This window comes from Haliotis rubra, unplaced genomic scaffold (assembly GCF_003918875.1).
Source record: "Haliotis rubra isolate DU_JTF1 unplaced genomic scaffold, ASM391887v1 Scf41, whole genome shotgun sequence".
In the NCBI taxonomy this organism is placed as follows: Eukaryota; Metazoa; Mollusca; class Gastropoda; order Lepetellida; family Haliotidae; genus Haliotis; species Haliotis rubra.
This window is the reverse complement of record NW_025767091.1, coordinates 165,948-184,977: the sequence shown is the minus strand read 5'-3', so window position 1 is coordinate 184,977 and position 19,030 is coordinate 165,948. Positions and strand designations below refer to the sequence as shown.

The window sequence follows — 19,030 nt, the reverse complement described above, 5'->3', positions numbered from 1 at the left end:
TTATATATGTAGCTTAAGTTCATTATATCTTAAGCACACTACTATACTCATATTGTAAAATATATTAGCTAACAAACTCTACGGAGTTTTTATTATATATGTAGCTTAAGTTAATTATATCTTAAGCACACTACTATACTCATATTGTAAAAAATATATTAGCTAACAAAACCCTACAGAGTTTTGCTATATATATGTAGCTTAAGTTAATTATATCTTAAGCTCAGTACTATACTAATATTATAATATATATTAGCTAACAAACTCTACAGAGTTTGGCTATTATATATGTAGCTTAAAGCTAATTATAGCTTAAGCACAGTACTATACTCATATTATAAAAAATATTAGCTAACAAACTCTACAGAGTTTGGCTATTATATATGTAGCTTAAGCTAATTATAGCTTAAGCACAGTACTATACTCATATTATAAAAAATATATTAGCTAACAAACTCTACAGAGTTTTTGCTATTATATATATAGCTAAAGCTTATTCATATCATAAGCTCAGCATTATATCTATATCATATAAGAGCATTAACCAACAAACTCTAAAGAGTTTGTTATTATATAATTAGCTTAAGTTTAATCATATCTTAAGCTTAGGACTATGTTTATATCTTAAAGTATTTTAGCTAACAAACTCTAAGGAGTTTATACTAGCAAGACATTAACAATGCTTTAAGTCTATTAGTCTAAGCATTGTATTAATGTTATATATACTTTATCATAATAAGTACATGGTAATAACCTTTTATATGGCAGCCGATAAGTTAGCAGCAGGAATTCATCAGTTCAGTGCCTTTATGAAGTTCCCATAGGGTTATTACAATCATCACAGTTCAAATCATCAATTATTAAAAAACCAAAGTATTCAGATTCCCTCCGTCTCAGATGCTACAAGCAAAAGAGCATGAGTCAGGATAAGGAAAATATGTAATTTTTGGAGTAAAATTGATATTTTATACTTATCCTGACTCTTATGAGGTCAGCCCTCATCCTCCCCCAAATAACACTTTGGATTTGTAAATTCAAATGTTGGGCTCAGTATATGAGGAGAGAGTGAGGCACATGGGTAGAGGGTCGCCCCTCGCTTCAGCGGCATTGGAAAGGAGGTAACTCGTGGTGAATACTAATTAGTGATTTTAAATTGAAGGGAGCTTCAATTAGGGAGATACAAGTGTTCCACTATGTTCGCAAGAAGAAGAAGACAAGCAAAAAGAGCATGAGTCAGGATAAGTATAAAATATCAATTTTACTCCAAAAATTACATTTTTCATCTCTGATGGTTCTGTGCATAGTAAGATCTGCATCATTGTTAAAGAGTTATGCCGCTCTGCTGGCGTGAGATCTGAAAGGTGCATAGTAAGATCTGCATCATTATTAAAGAGTAATGCCACTCTGCTGGCGTGAGATCTGAAAGGTGCATAGTAAGATCTGCATCATTATTAAAGAGTAATGCCACTCTGCTGGCGTGAGATCTGAAAGGTGCATAGTAAGATCTGCATCATTATTAAAGAGTAATGCCACTCTGCTGGCGTGAGATCTGAAAGGTGCATAGTAAGATCTGCATCATTATTAAAGAGTAATGCCACTCTGCTGGCGTGAGATCTGAAAGGTGCATAGTAAGATCTGCATCATTATTAAAGAGTAATGCCACTCTGCTAGCGTGAGATCTGAAAGGTGCATAGTAAGATCTGCATCATTATTAAAGAGTAATGCTGCTGGCGTGAGATCTGAAAGGCGTAGTAAGATCTGCATCAGGTGCATAGTAAGATCTGCTGGCGTGAGATCATTATTAAGATCTGCATCAGTAGTAATGCCGCTCTGCTGGCGTGAGATCTGAAAGGTGCATAGTAAGATCTGCATCATTATTAAAGAGTAATGCCGCTCTGCTGGCGTGAGATCTGAAAGGTGCATAGTAAGATCTGCATCATTATTAAAGAGTAATGCCACTCTGCTGGCATAGTAAGAGATCTGAAAGGTGCATAGTAAGATCTGCATCATTATTAAAGAGTAATGCCGCTCTGCTGGCGTGAGATCTGAAAGGTGCATAGTAAGATCTGCATCATTATTAAAGAGTAATGCCACTCTGCTGGCGTGAGATCTGAAAGGTGCATAGTAAGATCTGCATCATTATTAAAGAGTAATGCCACTCTGCTAGCGTGAGATCTGAAAGGTGCATAGTAAGATCTGCATCATTATTAAAGAGTAATGCCGCTCTGCTGGCGTGAGATCTGAAAGGTGCATAGTAAGATCTGCATCATTATTAAAGAGTAATGCCGCTCTGCTGGCGTGAGATCTGAAAGGTGCATAGTAAGATCTGCATCATTATTAAAGAGTAATGCCACTCTGCTGGCGTGAGATCTGAAAGGTGCATAGTAAGATCTGCATCATTATTAAAGAGTAATGCCACTCTGCTGCGGAGATCTGAAAGGTGCATAGTAAGATCTGCATCATTATTAAAGAGTAATGCCGCTCTGCTGGCATGAGATCTGAAAGGTGCAAAGTAAGATCTGCATCATTATTAAAGAGTAATGCCACTCTGCTGGCGTGAGATCTGAAAGGTGCATAGTAAGATCTGCATCATTATTAAAGAGTAATGCCACTCTGCTGGCGTGAGATCTGAAAGGTGCATAGTAAGATCTACATCATTATTAAAGAGTAATGCCACTGCTGGCGTGAGATCTGAAAGGTGCATAGTAAGATCTACATCATTATTAAAGAGTAATGCCACTGCTGGCGTGAGATCTGAAAAGTGCAATGATAGTTTGAAGTCCCCATTCATTTCTCATGATATTGATGTCATGGTATCCTCCCATTTGGGGTCGTGATTCCAGTTGTCAGTTGGTCCTTCAGTCTTGTGAGCCTCTGGTCGATCTCTGTGTAGATCCTCCTACAGGGTTGGGGGCCATGCGCCGTGCGACATCTGCACCAACTTGTTCCTCTCAGTTTTCTCCAACTTCTGAAGCACTTTCACCAAAGCGAATATGTTAGGGTGAACTCTCTGGACAGTCTTGTTGAGCTGGGAATGCCATCCCTCGAGATGATTGTTCGTCCTCGGGCCTCGGCTCTCGTGGTGGTTCCATAATCCGGCAAAGGAAGGGCAGTCCATCAGAAGTTTCCTTAAAGCTGCCTGGTAGATTCACCTCGCTGAGAGTCTGGGGAAGTGGCGGCATTGTCTTTCGTCTCTGCTTGTAGAGTCCACTCTTCACTGAATAGAAGGACTTGGCTGTCACTGCTTCATCTCGGTCCAATCTTGAAATCTCCTCGTCGTAAATGGTCTGTACCGGCGTTGTCTCAGTCTGTACCTGTCGCCGCAGAGCACTGGCCATCTTCAGAGCTGCTTGATCTTCCTGTGGATGGTTGTGTGGGGACTGATGTCCAACAAACTGTCCCAGAGCTCCAGATAATTTTTCAACATCAGGAGTACTTACTCCTTATTTGTTCAATATAGGAGTACTGGTAAACCTTAAGTGTATATTTAGAGTACTGAATGGAAATTAATGGACTATCAGTAATCTTGTGTTTCGTTTCATATATGCACCACAATATTGCTACTCTTGTGTAAACAGGTCAATAAACAATAAAACAATACTTTTCTTCAGATTAATACGTCTGTAAATGATTCTAAGACCATACACCATTGCTGTGGTGCGTATCTGCTACGTTCTCTAAATTATTTCCTACCGTATCGTGGATATTTTTTATCCGTACATATGCCGATACGGCCCTTATCTGGAGCCCTGCTGTCCGACTGTGGTGCACTTGCCAAGGCAGCCTCCATGAACACAGTTCCAGTGTACGCAGGTCTGTCGTCGGTTGTTGAGTTTGTATCTGTTGTATCTTGTCGCTCAGGAGACGTGGTAGACATTCATAGGTGTGACGTTGGCGGTTGGGCAGCAGTCCTCCTTTCTGTGATGTGAAGTACTCGACCTTCTTTGGGTTTGCCATGGTTAGCAAAGAAGACTCTGATTACAAGCATTTTAAAGCAATACATTTCCTTCTCAACAAGAAGAATCTCTCTCAATAAATGAAATATTTCCTTCTGACTTTGTTTTATCCCTCAAAATGTTTTTCTATCCTTCAACCGTGTGAGATAAAGCATAGCCTCTGCTAATTGCTCTTTGCCCTCTACTCTCCTAATCCCATTGTAGGCATTAGTGCACACTAACCGGACAGTCCACTTGTGTGCAGGTAAGTGTATCGCTGTCACATCAAACACATCAACTAATTAGTTGTCCCACACTGGCCCCCATGTTCACACCTTCTTAACAAGTTGTCCCGGAGTGGACCCTTAATTGGTTGTTATGTAACAGACAGAGGGGCCGCTCTGGGAATACACCGACCCCAAGCCTGTCAGTTTTATCCCCTTGCTGTCGCCCACCAGGCAGGCTAACAACAAGTAACATCTTCTAATGTCTGTTGGTATGATTTTCTTCATGGATACGGTCATGTGAGATGATGATGGTGATGATGGTGATGATTATTCCTAATAGGTATCAGACATCCTGGATACGGCAATTCAGTACGGTTCTGTGGAGAAGTTGGATCAGCGTGTTCCGAGATGTGATCTTGTTCCGGGTCAGGGTCTTGCAGACGTTGGTGAGTAATAGTAACCATAGCAACACATGTCTGTGTCAAAGGGGGAATTTTACATGTAAATATATAGTAATGCAGAAAGATTCTTGTTTCTTTGTTGAGTTTGTTTGGCTATGCATTGGTGACTGAACAGTGTGTAATAGTGTGTGAATTAATACCTACTGTCTCGCTATAATACCCACTGATCCTCCAGCCATATAATTCTTATGTTCCAGGACAGCTTTCAGACCTCCTACTGTCTCGCTATCGGACATACCTGCTTCTGTTTTGGAGTATTCCGTCTCCACTGATAGATCCTCCAGCCATATAATTACTTATGTTCCAGTCCTACAAGCTTTCAGACCTATACAAGCTGCTGGATCATCGCCACTCTCAATCAGGAGACACACTGAAAATAGCTTTTTTCAACATGAGATGGTTGAAAACATATTTTTTTTATTTGTAAGAGAATAGGACGGGCAGGAGACAAACATTCTGGGTGTTTCTGTGCATGATAATTTGATTTGTTGAAGGCCTAATAATGCAGAATAATTCGTTAGAGCAGTGCTCACAAAAATTATTTGTATACTTTGAATTTGACTAATTAGGGACATGTTATTTGTTTTAGGGATTGGGAGATTGGTCTCATATGTTGCTCACCTCCAACATTTTATGATCTACTCTCAAAAACATGTTGAATTGAGTGGAAGGTCTAAACATGGAAATGTTTTCATCATTCAAGGTTAATTAGTTGGTTGTTTGGCCTGAATTATTATTGCAGCGTGTTAGTTGTTTTGCATTTACAGCTTATCTATTGGTTGTTTGTTGTTGCAGCTGATTGGTTGTTTTGTTATTACAGTTTATCTATTGGTTGTTTGTTGTTGCAGCTGATTGGTTGTTTTGTTATAACAGTTTATCTATTGGTTGTTTATTGTTGCAGCTGATTGGTTGTTTTGTTATTACAGTTTATCTATTGGTTGTTTATTGTTGCAGCTGATTGGTTGTTTTGTTATTACAGTTTATCTATTGGTTGTTTGTTGTTGCAGCTGATTGGTTGTTTTGTTATTACAGTTTATCTATTGGTTGTTTGTTGTTGCAGCTGATTGGTTGTTTTGTTATAACAGTTTATCTATTGGTTGTTTATTGTTGCAGCTGATTGGTTGTTTTGTTATTACAGTTTATCTATTGGTTGTTTGTTGTTGCAGCTGATTGGTTGTTTTGTTATTACAGTTTATCTATTGGTTGTTTGTTGTTGCAGCTGATTGGTTGTTTTGACAATGGTTGGTTGATATTGCAGCTGATTGATTGGTTGTTTTGTGTTTACAGTTTATCTATTGGTTGTTTGTCATTGCAGCTGATTGGTTGTTTTGACAATGGTGGGTTGATATTGCAGCTGATTGATTAGTTGTTTTGTGTTTACAGTTTATCCATTTGTTGTTTGTTGTTGCAGCTGATTGCTTTGGTGTTTGGGCTGATCTACCTCAAGCAGGAATACAACCAGGAAGGTGTCATGAACATCAACGGTGCCCTCTTCCTCCTCATCACTAATGCCTCTTTTAGCAGCATGTTTTCCGTCATCAATGTGAGTATATCACAGTGGGAGTATATCATGTGTATGTTATGACATATCATGACAGTGGGAGTATATCATGTGTAAGTTATAGCATTGCATGACATTTTGCATATGTCATGACAGTGGGGTTTAACATGTGTATATCATGACATTGCATGACATTTTGAGTATATCATGACAGTGGGAGTATATCATGTGTATGCATGACATTGCACGACATTTTGAGTATATCATGACAGTGGGAGTATAACATGTGTATGCATGACATTGCATGGCATTTTGAGTATATCATGACAGTGGGAGTATATCATGTGTATGTCATGACATTGCATGACATTCTGAATATATCATGTTAGTATATCATGACAGTGGGAGTATATCATGTGTATGTCATGACATTGCATGACATTCTGAATATATCATGTTAAAGAACCACTAAACTTTGTTTTTTGTTACTCTTTTAACCATTACATATGAAAGATTTGTGGTTAGTCTTATGCGGAACACCAAATTTATTCTTTAAAAACTTGTGGTTAATTAATACCGAAAGCGATTAAAGTGGCCAAAAGTCGCCTCGCTTCCTCTCTCGCCAACGTAAACCACAGACAGGTTACATAACTCTGTCGCCAGAGCACTGCAGTGACGCCATATGAGGAACGATTTTCAGTTAGTTGTATAGAAAGTGTGTAGCACGCCATCATTTTGATGATTTTCGACATGAACGACGCATATGCCGAATCGCTGCTTTTGTCGCCAATTGCTCCTAGGGGTCGGGTGATGGTGTCACCATGCACAGATTTCCACAGGATCCCCGCAGTTCGTGCTAAATGGGTTATGTTTGTGAGTGCGAAGCGGTTTAGCATTTGTGGAAGCCTGAAACGATATCTTACTTGTGTTCAGATCGCTTCACGGAAGTTAAAGAATCAAAACTACTTACTAGTTATAGTAAAATATGTATATGATTGATGACCATAAAGATTTTCCATAACACAACTTGTAACATAACGATTTCTTCCTCGGAAGTGAGGTTGTGGTCGAAGTAACAATAATATTGTAAGTAGTATTATATTGACACTCCACCTCGCTGCCAGGAGAGAAATTGTTATGTTATACTCTATGTCATGCAAAATCCTATTGGCCATCAATAAAAACATATTTTACTACCAGTAGAAAGTAGTTTTGATTTTGTAACTCGGTGAAAACAAACCTAAATAGCATTTATCCACAGACTGGCGGATGTTCCCGACAGGGCTCGCCATTTTGAAAATCAAAAGTCTGTTAGAATTAATGAGATTATAGTTTGTTTTCATCAAGTTAGAAAATCAAAACTACTTTCTACTCGTAGTTAAATATGTATTGGAATCATAACCAAAAGGGTTTTGCATGACACAACTTATAACATAACGATTTCTTCCACGGAAGCGAGGTGGGGGTCAAGTCACAATACTGGCGCGATAAATTTCTTGCTACATTCACATGGTTAATGTCCACTCACCAGTATGTAGATACTAGTCAATGTGCGCCTTTATATTTGGTCTTATAATCCTAATTAGTTTATTATCATACTTTTATGCATTTTGAAACTAAATAAAAAGCTGACGATCTGCTGATACTTATAGTGAATTTATAACAGAACTGTAATATCTAGACATTTTATAGTTTGCCAATGTGAATCATAATTCGCACACACACCCTAGTGTATGTTGTCTGTCTCATTACACTTCACGGCGAAAACAATGATTCTGTTGAATGCTACTCACGACAAATGATTAAAAACAAAATGCAAATATTAAAATTAAAACAGATTAAAGTTATAGGAACAATATCAGGCCATTACCTTGTTTGAGGAATGTATCCATCAATATCCACAAAACTGTTCCAAATGATGTGTCTTTTAACAGTTTAATATACTGAAAAAGTGATAAATCTTTTCAGGTATTGGTGTATAGTCTCATTGGTCATCCAAGATAGCACACCTGGCAACTAATTGCATAATGTCCGCCTTTCATTAAAAAACAGTAATTTAGTTAGCCAATAATGGGCAATCAATCAATGTATTGCCGGTTAATCCTTTGAAAGAAGGACGTTGTTTTTACGCGAGACACCGACACGGCAGAGTGTATTCAGTATAGATTAGTAAATCTACATACATAAACACTACCTTTTGACAATTCCGCTGTGTAAGATAAAAGTAATTAATCAATCAGCGTGTTATCGGTTAATCCTTTGATCGATGTTCATAATGTTGAATATTTACTCCAGACACAAGAAATGCCAAATGGGAACCTTTGTCGGATAATCTAAGTGTGTTACCACTAATTATACCTGTTATAAATTCATTAACTGACCATCAAGTGAATGATGACAAATAACATGTGTAGGTTTATACCACCTAACACGGGTTACAACAAGGGAGTATTAATTGCTGTATTGCATGTGAAAACTTATGGGCCGACACTGTTTTGAGAATACAAACAGATTTTTACATGACATGATTAAATATCGAGGTAAAAAAACACAGAAATGGGATCAATTTGGATCATTCATTATACAAATAGGGCCTAACGACACCAATCAATTGTGACAGAAGCGTCTATGAAAACAAGTTGTAACTCGAAACTAGGGCAAAGCAGGAGACAAAATTAAATGCCAGTAGATTGTGAGAACATATAGCTTTCATTTTCCACAACAATTGTCACGATTTCAGGTTTATACAAGCCTGTAAACAAGATAATTTACCCCCTAAAATGTAGATGAATTCTGCATCGGCCCTCAAAGCTATTCCTCATATGACGTCACAGAGTCGCGCCGCTCTGATTGGTTGAAATTTCGTCCGCGGGTGAGAATTGTGCACTGTTGTCAAAAAGGTCGATTTAAGTCAATTAAAGGTCGAAATGAGTAGTTTTAATGACGGGGTTGCATTTATAACGATGCCAGTTAGTGATTTATGTATTTTTAACCCCTAGGGTTTATGTGACCTTTAATATATCATGAGTGTATATCATCACAGTGGTCAGTGAGCGTGTCATGACTTCTGGATATATTGAGACTTCATTCATGACATGTTTTTTGCCATTTTGAAAGTAAAGTTAGGGTGAGTATGTGTAACAATAGTGTGTGTATATCTTGACATTGGTCAGTGTGTGTATATCACAACATGTGTGTATATCTTGACATTGGTCAGAGTGTGTATATATCACAACATGTGTGTATATCTTGACATTGGTCAGAGTGTGTATATATCACAACATGTGTGTATATCTTGACATTGGTCAGTGTGTGTATATCACAACATGTGTGTATATCTTGACATTGGTCAGTGTATGTATATCACAACATGTGTGTATATCTTGACATTGGTCAGTGTGTGTATATCACAACATGTGTGTATATCTTGACATTGGTCAGTGTGTGTATATCACAACATGTGTGTATATCTTGACATTGGTCAGTGTGTGTATATCACAACATGTGTGTATATCTTGACATTGGTCAGTGTGTGTATATCACAACATGTGTGTATATCTTGACATTGGTCAGTGTGTGTATATCACAACATGTGTGTATATATCTTGACATTGGTCAGTGTGTATATCACAACATGTGTGCATATCTTGACATTGGTCAGTGTGTGTATATCACAACATGTGTGCATATCTTGACATTGGTCAGTGTGTGTATATCACAACATGTGTGTATATCTTGACATTGGTCAGTGTGTGTATATCACAACATGTGTGTATATCTTGACATTGGTCAGTGTGTATATCACATCATGTGTGTATATCTTGACATTGGTCAGTGTGTGTATATCACAACATGTGTGTGTATCTTGACATTGGTCAGTGTGTGTATATCACAACATGTGTGTGTATCCTGACATTGGTCAGTGTGTGTATATCACAACATGTGTGTGTATATTTGGTCAGTGTGTGTATATCACAACATGTGTGTATATCTTGACATTGGTCAGTGTGTGTATATCACAACATGTGTGTATGTCTTGACATTGGTCAGTGTGTGTATGTAGCCGAGGCCGCCTGGGGAATTTCGGCTCTGGGCCGTTGGGTGCAAGACAAAACAATTGTGATGATGGTATGATTTTATTATGAGGCTGTTGCTGAGGTATCTGAAGAAAGAAAAGATGTTTCCACCTCAGCAACAGCAATTGGAGTCTTAAAATATTAAATTTACATTAACTATATGATGCATTGTAAACAAGTATCAGTTAGCCAAAGTAATCAATAAACCTTTTGCAAAACAAATTTGTAAATGTATGGAGAGCACATGGTCCATGTACATGGTCAATACAATGTATACAAATTATAATTAATTGCTTTAAAGTTTAAAATTATAAATTAAATATTACCCTTAATAGTTTTAAATTACAGTTTGAATTAATTTAAGCACCTTTATATAGAAGTGAAGATAAAATTGAGGCAGGTGGAAAAGGATTAGAAAATGGCCATACCTGAAGAAAGAAAAGATGTTTCCACCTCAGCGACAGCAATTGGAGCCAAAGGAAGTAGACAGAGGGACACAATAGCCAATTAGAGGACAGATAACGCATCAAAGGAAGCCTTTGATGTGACTTATAAATAGAATAGGGAAAGCCCAGAAGATGGGTACTGAATAAAAAAATAGAACAGAGGTGAAGGGAAATCCTTGTCAACAAGGCTCCTGGAAACAGATAATAAGGTGAAAATTAAGAGGCGGCGTTCAACGGCAAACACGGACAACATATAACAAATGGACATTTAACAGATAATGATATGAAAGATGGCAGATGCAACAAATGGAAAGATGAACATACAATTAAGTAAAGAAAACATACCATGATATATACAAAAGATCAAGTCATTTATCCCTGCTACATGTATATCACAACATGTGTGTATATCTTGACATTGGTCAGTGTGTGTATATCACAACATGTGTGTATATCTTGACATTGGTCAGTGTGTGTATATCACAACATGTGTGTATATCTTGACATTGGTCAGTGTGTGTATATCACAATGTGTGTATATATTGACATTGGTCAGTGTGTGTATATCACAACATGTGTGTATATCTTGACATTGGTCAGTGTGTGTATATCACAACATGTGTGTATATCTTGACATTGGTCAGTGTGTGTATATCACAACATGTGTGTATATCTTGACATTGGTCAGTGTGTGTAAATCACAACATGTGTGTATATCTTGACATTGGTCAGTGTGTGTATATCACAACATGTGTGTATATCTTGACATTGGTCAGTGTGTGTATATCACAACATGTGTGTGTATCTTGACATTGGTCAGTGTGTGTATATCACAACATGTGTGTATATCTTGACATTGGTCAGTGTGTGTATATCACAACATGTGTGTATATCTTGACATTGGTCAGTGTGTGTATATCACGATGGTGGACAGCGCCATGAAGATATTTGTTGTGTTATTTGTTGATGGACATTTGTTTTATTTCCAGTCTTTCCCTATTGAGCTAGAAATCTTCATGAGGGAGTATGGGAGCGGCCTATATCGAGTTGATGTCTACTTCTTGTCAAAAACATTTGCAGAGGTGAGCATGAACTGTGTATTATTCAACAGTTAAACGAGAAATCATTTCCAACAGTTTTTCTTGATATAAGCATCAGCCATACGCAGACGATGCACAGCTATACAAGTTTTTTCCTGTAGCACACTAACAGACATGAGTCAATGCCATGAAGTGGCGTTCCTTTAATTGTTTCCTTCAGTATATGTCCACAGCTTCCTATTCATCTCATTAGATGCCGTGGTTAATCTAGTAGTTCACACATTGAAGACCTGGGTTCGATTCTCCACATGGGTACAATGTGTGAAGCCCATTTCTGGCATCCCTGTGATATTGCTGGAATATTGCTACAATCGGCGTAAAACCCTGATTACTCACGGTCATTACTGGCAACTAACTGGAGTGGTGGTCAGGCTCAGTGGCTTGGTTGATTGGGACTCATAACATCAATCACCAGTTCATCTGGACTGGTTCATGCTGCCCACTGTATGTGATATAGCTGGACTACTGCTGACGATGGCATTAAACGACAAACGGAACAAACGAGACATTGACTGTTTTATCGAATGGCTCGTGAAAAGTAATAATGTGATTATTTTTGCAGCTCCCCACCTTTGTATTTCTGCCCTGGCTGATGGTGCTGGTCCTATACTGGATGATAGGTAAACCCTAGGGCTGTTAGCAGATGCATGTCACGTTGGGCTGGGACGGGGCCAAATTTCATACCCAACCTGGGTACCCGTTATACACAAATTGCGAGTTATTCCCCCTCAATAAACTTAGTCATGGCTGAGATAAAGAGCGCCATCTGGAAATATTTTGAATCTGTTGCATCAAGTACAAAGACAAAGTGGATGGGGTACGTCATCGATGTGGAAAAATCAGAACCACAAACATCCCTCCGTAACAAACAAGGAGCTATAAACAACTGCCATTCCAACAACCTACAGGCAAAATACAATTGAAGGTATAAATAAATAGAGGAATTTTTTCTTATCCTGACTCATGCTCTTTTGCTTATCTCGATTTCATATGCGAATGGAAGTGGAACACTTGAATCCTTTGAAGTTCCTGAAGCGGACGTAAAAATACACTCAACCATTAGTTACCTCCCTTTTCCCGCGTAAACAGTCCTGTGACCAGCCTTACTTGTCACTCTCTCCCTTTTCGCCCAAGCAGATGGTTGGGCGAGCACTGGAGTCCCGTATATGGCATTATATCCTTTTTATTTAGATCCTATTCTTTGAAACTAGCTGTGTATGGATTTGGCTATAATTACTTTGTATTATATGAAAATAATTTGAAGAATTTTTTTTGTATTTGTGTCACATTTTCATTGTAATGTAACTTGTTTACATTTCATGAAGATAGAAGGCATGAGAAGTCTACTCACACTTTGACATCTACATCTGCGAACCCTCAACGTTCGAGAACACCTAAGGATCACACTTATCTCACAGATATTCGCGAGAACCAGGTTTATGAAGGCAGGATTTAACTTGTCGGGATGGATCTCGAGATAGATGTTCACGAAGAGTATCACGGGACAGAGGTTCGCGAAGAGAGGAATCTCGAGACAGAGGTTCGCGAAGAGTTGTATCTAGAGACAGAGGTTCGCGAAGGGAGGACTCACAAGATAGACTTTCGTGAAGGGAGGAATCTAGAGATAGAGGTTCGTGGAAGGTCGATGCAAGAGATGGAGGTTCGAGAAGGGATGACTATAGGGATACAGGTTCGCAGAAGGATGATTCGCGGAGGCATAGTTCTACGGACCGAGATATATCTTCGTCTTCCCGGAATCAGAGGTTACAGCTTGGATAGTCAATGGATTGAACTTGGAGTCTCCTTCTAAGGATGTGTATGAAGTCTACACATATAAGATGTGCAATGACTACTTTGACTCGGTGACTATTTCTCCGATTGAATCTATATCCAAGGTACCTTCTAACCTAAGCTGCAGACAGCTACAAGGTTCGAGAACTCTCAGATATACAGGCAGATAACAGCAACGCAGACATCTACAGGGTTCGCGAACCCAAGGGTTAACGAACCCTTAAATCAACAGGCAGGATGATGATGTTGACTCTATTACCATACGGCTGAATAAAACGAAGCAATAATTAAAAAGATCAACAACATGTGCGATCTCTAAAGTTTACAGCCTGCACAACTCTACATCCTGCACGAACTTTACACCTGTAGTAGGTTCAGTTTCGGACGACAACCTACTTGATGAGAGGAATCCCTTCATCTACACGGATGCGGAGGTTTCATCCTGGGTAGCAGATGGCCTGCGGATATTGTAGTTCACTCACTCACTCCAACCCAACAGAGACGTACTGCATATACACTGTGACTTCGACTCCAATAGGATATCACCTATCAGAAGCCGATATCTCAAGCACTGGAGAACCTCAAGGCGACCTTGGTAAAGGGCTTAAGGTTAACAACACCTTCAAGAATCCTTGAACGGACGTGCAGATAATATTATTAACACTCGTCACTCAGCATGGGGGTTAGGATTTTATATCCTATCAACTAGATTCAACATCGGAATTTCTTTAAGATCCATGCAGACATACGTCTCGACAGCCTCCTTCGTCATGCTGGCTTATACATGATTATTTCACTGAACAAAATTTTATAGTTGGAGGAACCCTTATTCAAGAGGTTTATATGAGCCGGCGTAGAACTATGCGCGCTTTTACTCAACCAACTATTGCACCAGATTTTATGGAGGCCAACTTGCTACAACACCGGTGACGCCATGCTGGAAGCTGATTGGTCCACGTCAGACAACGCCTCCTACTGACAGAGCAGGCGCCAGCAAGTTTACTGACTTGTAAACAAACCTGTTGTATGGGGGAATACTTCACCGGCAGCTTTGGAAACAGTATACAACTACGGCCTGTTATGATCATGGGAATCTAATAGATGTCTAGCCTTGACAGCAGGATAAACGATGTTTATTTTGGAAGTTGTCGCTGATAAAAGTCGGTATGAGTACCTGTCCCCTGCGATGCGGGAGCCAGCCTTGCTATAAATAGACAACGCTTCGATTTATGCTGATCAACACAGCTCGCCTGCGTATATAAGGGGAAGAATGATGTATCATCGCTGCAATCAGAGGTTAGCACTTCCAATGGAATGTCCTGCTGTTTGGAATATCGTCGGCTCTATGGTTATTCATATGAATAATCAAGCCTATCGGCAGCTATCTGCATCATTGAGGTCTACGCCGTGCCGGTTATCTGGACGACGGCATACAGGTTCTTCAAAGTGCCAATCAACTCAGACAGCAGCTGAACTTCACAATTAAATTGCTCACCCAACTAGGATGGCTAGTGAACCTGATTGGAGTTAGAATCAAAACAAGATCTTCAATTGCTGGGAATAAGAATTATTGCACAGAATCGAATTGTGGTCCCAGAAGATCATTGGGTCAAGATACAAGCCATGATTCCACAAGCAGTCATCTCTCCGTTAACACTACGAACATGGCAATGTCTACTCGGTCTGCTAACCTCGGCGCAGGACTTGACTCGCACAGGAAGGTTACAACCAAGGCTGCTGCAATGGTTCCTGACAAAACATCTGGACAGCGTCGACCCTATCTTGCTGCCAGACAATCTCAAGAGATACCTACTTTGGTGGACCCACAGGTAGAACGTCTGCGGAGGGACCTATTTACAAGAGCCGGCCTTCGACACACATCTCTACATAGACGCATCGATACAAGGTTGGGGTGCACATCTCAACAATCAAGTTGCATCAGGGAAGTGGTCCAAAACAGAGCAGCATATTCGCATCAATCTGCTGGAGATGAAAGCCGTGATCAACGCCTTACAACTATGGTTGAGCTCGCTGATCAACAGGATGCTGATGGTCCCCATGGACAACTCTACAGTGGCATTCTCTATAAATTGGCAAGCATCTACAAGGTCACCAAGCCTTCTACAGCTCACATTCCAGTTGTTCGACATCATGGAGGAAGCAAACATCGGGATAAAGGCGTGTCACATACCCAGATCCAAGAACGTGCTTGCAGACGCTCTCTCCTGACCACTGCACCCGTCACCTACGAAATGGATGCTCCATCCTGAAGCATTCCAGCTCATCATAAGCGAAATAGGATCCCCATGCATAGACCTGTTTGCCACGAGGCTAAACAAACAACTACAGACGTTTGTCTCACCAGTTCCAGATCCTCAAGCCTGGCCAACAGATGCACTGAGCATATCCTCAGTTGTAGGAAAGATGTAGAAAATCTAGCCTGTCCACACGACTGGCAGGTCAAATTTTTTACCAGTCCTGCCAAAATCTAGCCTGTCCTCCAAATATAAATAAAACACCTTCGGCAGTAAATATTCAAAAAGGTTATAATCATTATATATATGTCATTGGTTTGCTAAAATTGACCCGACATGAGGACGGACTAGATATTTTTTTTAACCCGTCCTCCACAAAATTCACCCGTCTCGGACGTTGGGATGGGCTATCTTTCCTACACTGATATCCTGGGAAGGACTTAACGCTTATGCGTTTCCACCCCTGATATTACCACTGAAAGTACTGTTGAAGATCAAACAGACACAGGCGCTACAACTGACTTTGGTTGCGCCATACTGGCCAGCGAAAGTATGGTTCCTAGACCTAATAGAGGATCTCAGAAGTCCAACAATCAAGTTACCAGATTGGCTGAACCTACTCATACATCCGCCCACCAAGCAAGTCCACGGAACCCAGTACTGTTCCAGCTACACGCGTGGACCGTATCAAAACATGTTTGAAGAAAAGAGGATACTCCACCAGAGCAGCCAAGGCAGTAACATTAGTGTTACGCAGATCCACTCGTAACCTGTATGATGACAAGTGGCTGAAGTTTGAGACTTATGCAAGGCGGAAAGGCTTCATTGCTATGAAAGTTACTCATCCTCAAGTGGCGGAATACCTATGTCATCTTAGACATACTAGACATCTGAAAGGTTCGACATTATCCACGTACCTTGCTGCCATCAGTACAGTGATGACCATGAAGACAGGCATCAAGTTGACGAAGTACCAGAATTACTTGCTCTGCTGAGATCTTTTAAACTGGAGGACCAGCAAAAGAAATTCAGAGCTCCAGCCTGGGACCTAAATGTAATTCTGCGTCATCTTACCAGTGATGTGTACGAGCCTCTAGATCAGATCACTATCGAGCTGCTAACACAGAAGACGCTGTTCCTGCTAGCGTTAGCCACTGCAGCTCGCATATCGTAAATACATGCGCTAGACTATGGTTGAACCAGATTCGACAGAGGGCAATATAATGCAGTTCATCTAGGACTTAGATGGGACTTTATTGCCAAGAACCAATTACCTGGTCAACCAGATAGACAGTTCCACGTACCATTGCTGTCTACAGTCCTCGGCCCACAAAATATAGAGGACTTATCCTTGTGCCCAGTCAGAGCCCTGAAGATATATCTTCAAAAGACTGAGATGAGGAAACGGAAATTTAAGCGCCTATTCATCCCATTATCAACAAAGACTTCTGCAGAAGTCTCAAGAACGACCATATCGTTCTGGATGAGAGCCGTCATATTGAGAGCCTATAAAGCAGCAGGACTAGAACCTCCTAGAGCTTCCAACCCACACGAAGTCAGAGCACTGGCATTAACATTGGCTCTGCACGGAAATTGCTCTATATCAGCAATTATGGAGGGCTGCTTTTGAAAGTCGGACACGGTGTTTGCCAACCACTACCTCCGAGACATTGCCACCGAAGATGTCTCCGGGATTCACCAATTTTGGCCTCTCGTTGTAGCACAACGTTCCACAAAGGCGCTGAGTTGGAAAATCTAACCCTTTATCACGTTGACTTGTTGATAACTTTTACTAGGAAAAGTATTAGTTTGAAAGTCCATGCGCACAGTCTAGGAAAGAATAGCATGAGTGATTAAAGACCCTGTACGGGTAAAGATCTTACCTGTACATTATGGGGTCGCAACTCATTTATGATAAAGATCTTATCATAATCTATGGGTTGTTATAGATATCTAGTAATAAGAAGATACTAGTATATCTGAAGCCACATGAATCAAGATGATTCAACTTGTCTGAGATTGAAGTAAGACAAGAAAGTGGTCCCCCTGAGTTATAACGGAAGATGGAAGAATAGGATCTTGGAAATGCCGTTATACAGTTCCTATGGGGGGGATACAGGACGTATCTAAGGACAGCTGATGAATCCAGGAAGTGGCCTGACCCACCACCAATCCGATAGGATTCTATAAGCAAAAGATCATGGGTCAGGATAAGAAAAAATATGTAATTTTTCAAGTAAAATTGATATTTTATACTTATCCTGACTCATGAAGTCGAGCCCTCCCAACCTCCACGCTGGAAACACTTCGGATTTCACAGTAGATCCAAGTGCATGGGAAGAAAAATAAGGAGAGAGTGACAAGTAAGGCTGGTCACATGACTGTTTACGCGGGAAAAGGGAGGTAACTCGTTGGTGAGTGTATTTTTACGTCCGCTTCGGGAACTTCAAAGGATTCAAGTGTTCCACTACCATTCGCATAGGAAATGGAGATAAGCAAAATAAAATATCAATTTTACTTTGAAAAATTACATTATTATATGAGTGCCTATGTGCACGACACGAGTGCTCAAATGTTGGTATTTCCCCAGTGAGAGTGAGGGATATACCGATATTTAGGCACGAGTGTCGTAAACATAATATGATATGGGCACGAATATCATATTCTGTTTATTACCGAAGTCATCAAATTGAGGAAAACCCGCCATCTCCGTATTTCAAACATCGTATGTAGAACGCAAAGTCATAGAAGAAACGTGATGTCATAGCATTGTTCATGATGTCACCTCACCATGACAAAGTGATATTTTGCCCTAGGGGATCGTATGAAAAATATGAACCCCGATATTTTCGCCCTCGTAGGTAATAAAAAGTGCTTGTCAATGCACACCATAGTTATAATGGTATCATCTCATTTCTTATTCGTTGAAAAGTATACTGAATTAAACACACAAAACAGTGTTGACATCAGATTCACACTCTTGTTTATAATAATGTAATCTCATTTTTTTATATTCATATTGCTTTATTGATATATATAACCTAATTGACTTTCCTTCTTCACAATGGTGGCTTGTCGTTTTGCAATATCAGTAATTTCGACTTGGTATTATTTCTTTTGGCCCTTAGTTTATATTGTCAGGAACTGATATTGACATCATCATCGCAGTCAATCACAACTTTTCAATAAAAAACACTTTCTTAGACAGTCACCATTACTGACTGAATGTACAACTTTA

General features: G+C 39.7%; 1 protein-coding gene across 2 annotated transcripts in view; it reads left to right on the top strand.

Moving 5' to 3' along the window:
* LOC124288028 (protein white-like) overlaps positions 1-19,030 on the top strand; it is a 79,942-nt gene that overhangs the window by 40,626 nt on the left and 20,286 nt on the right. For both annotated transcript variants that reach the window (XM_046724583.1, XM_046724582.1), the window contains exons 12-15: positions 4,503-4,608; positions 6,035-6,166; positions 11,636-11,728; positions 12,309-12,366. In XM_046724583.1, the coding sequence (XP_046580539.1) occupies positions 4,503-4,608; positions 6,035-6,166; positions 11,636-11,728; positions 12,309-12,366 (389 nt within the window). The remainder of the gene's footprint in view (positions 1-4,502; positions 4,609-6,034; positions 6,167-11,635; positions 11,729-12,308; positions 12,367-19,030) is intronic.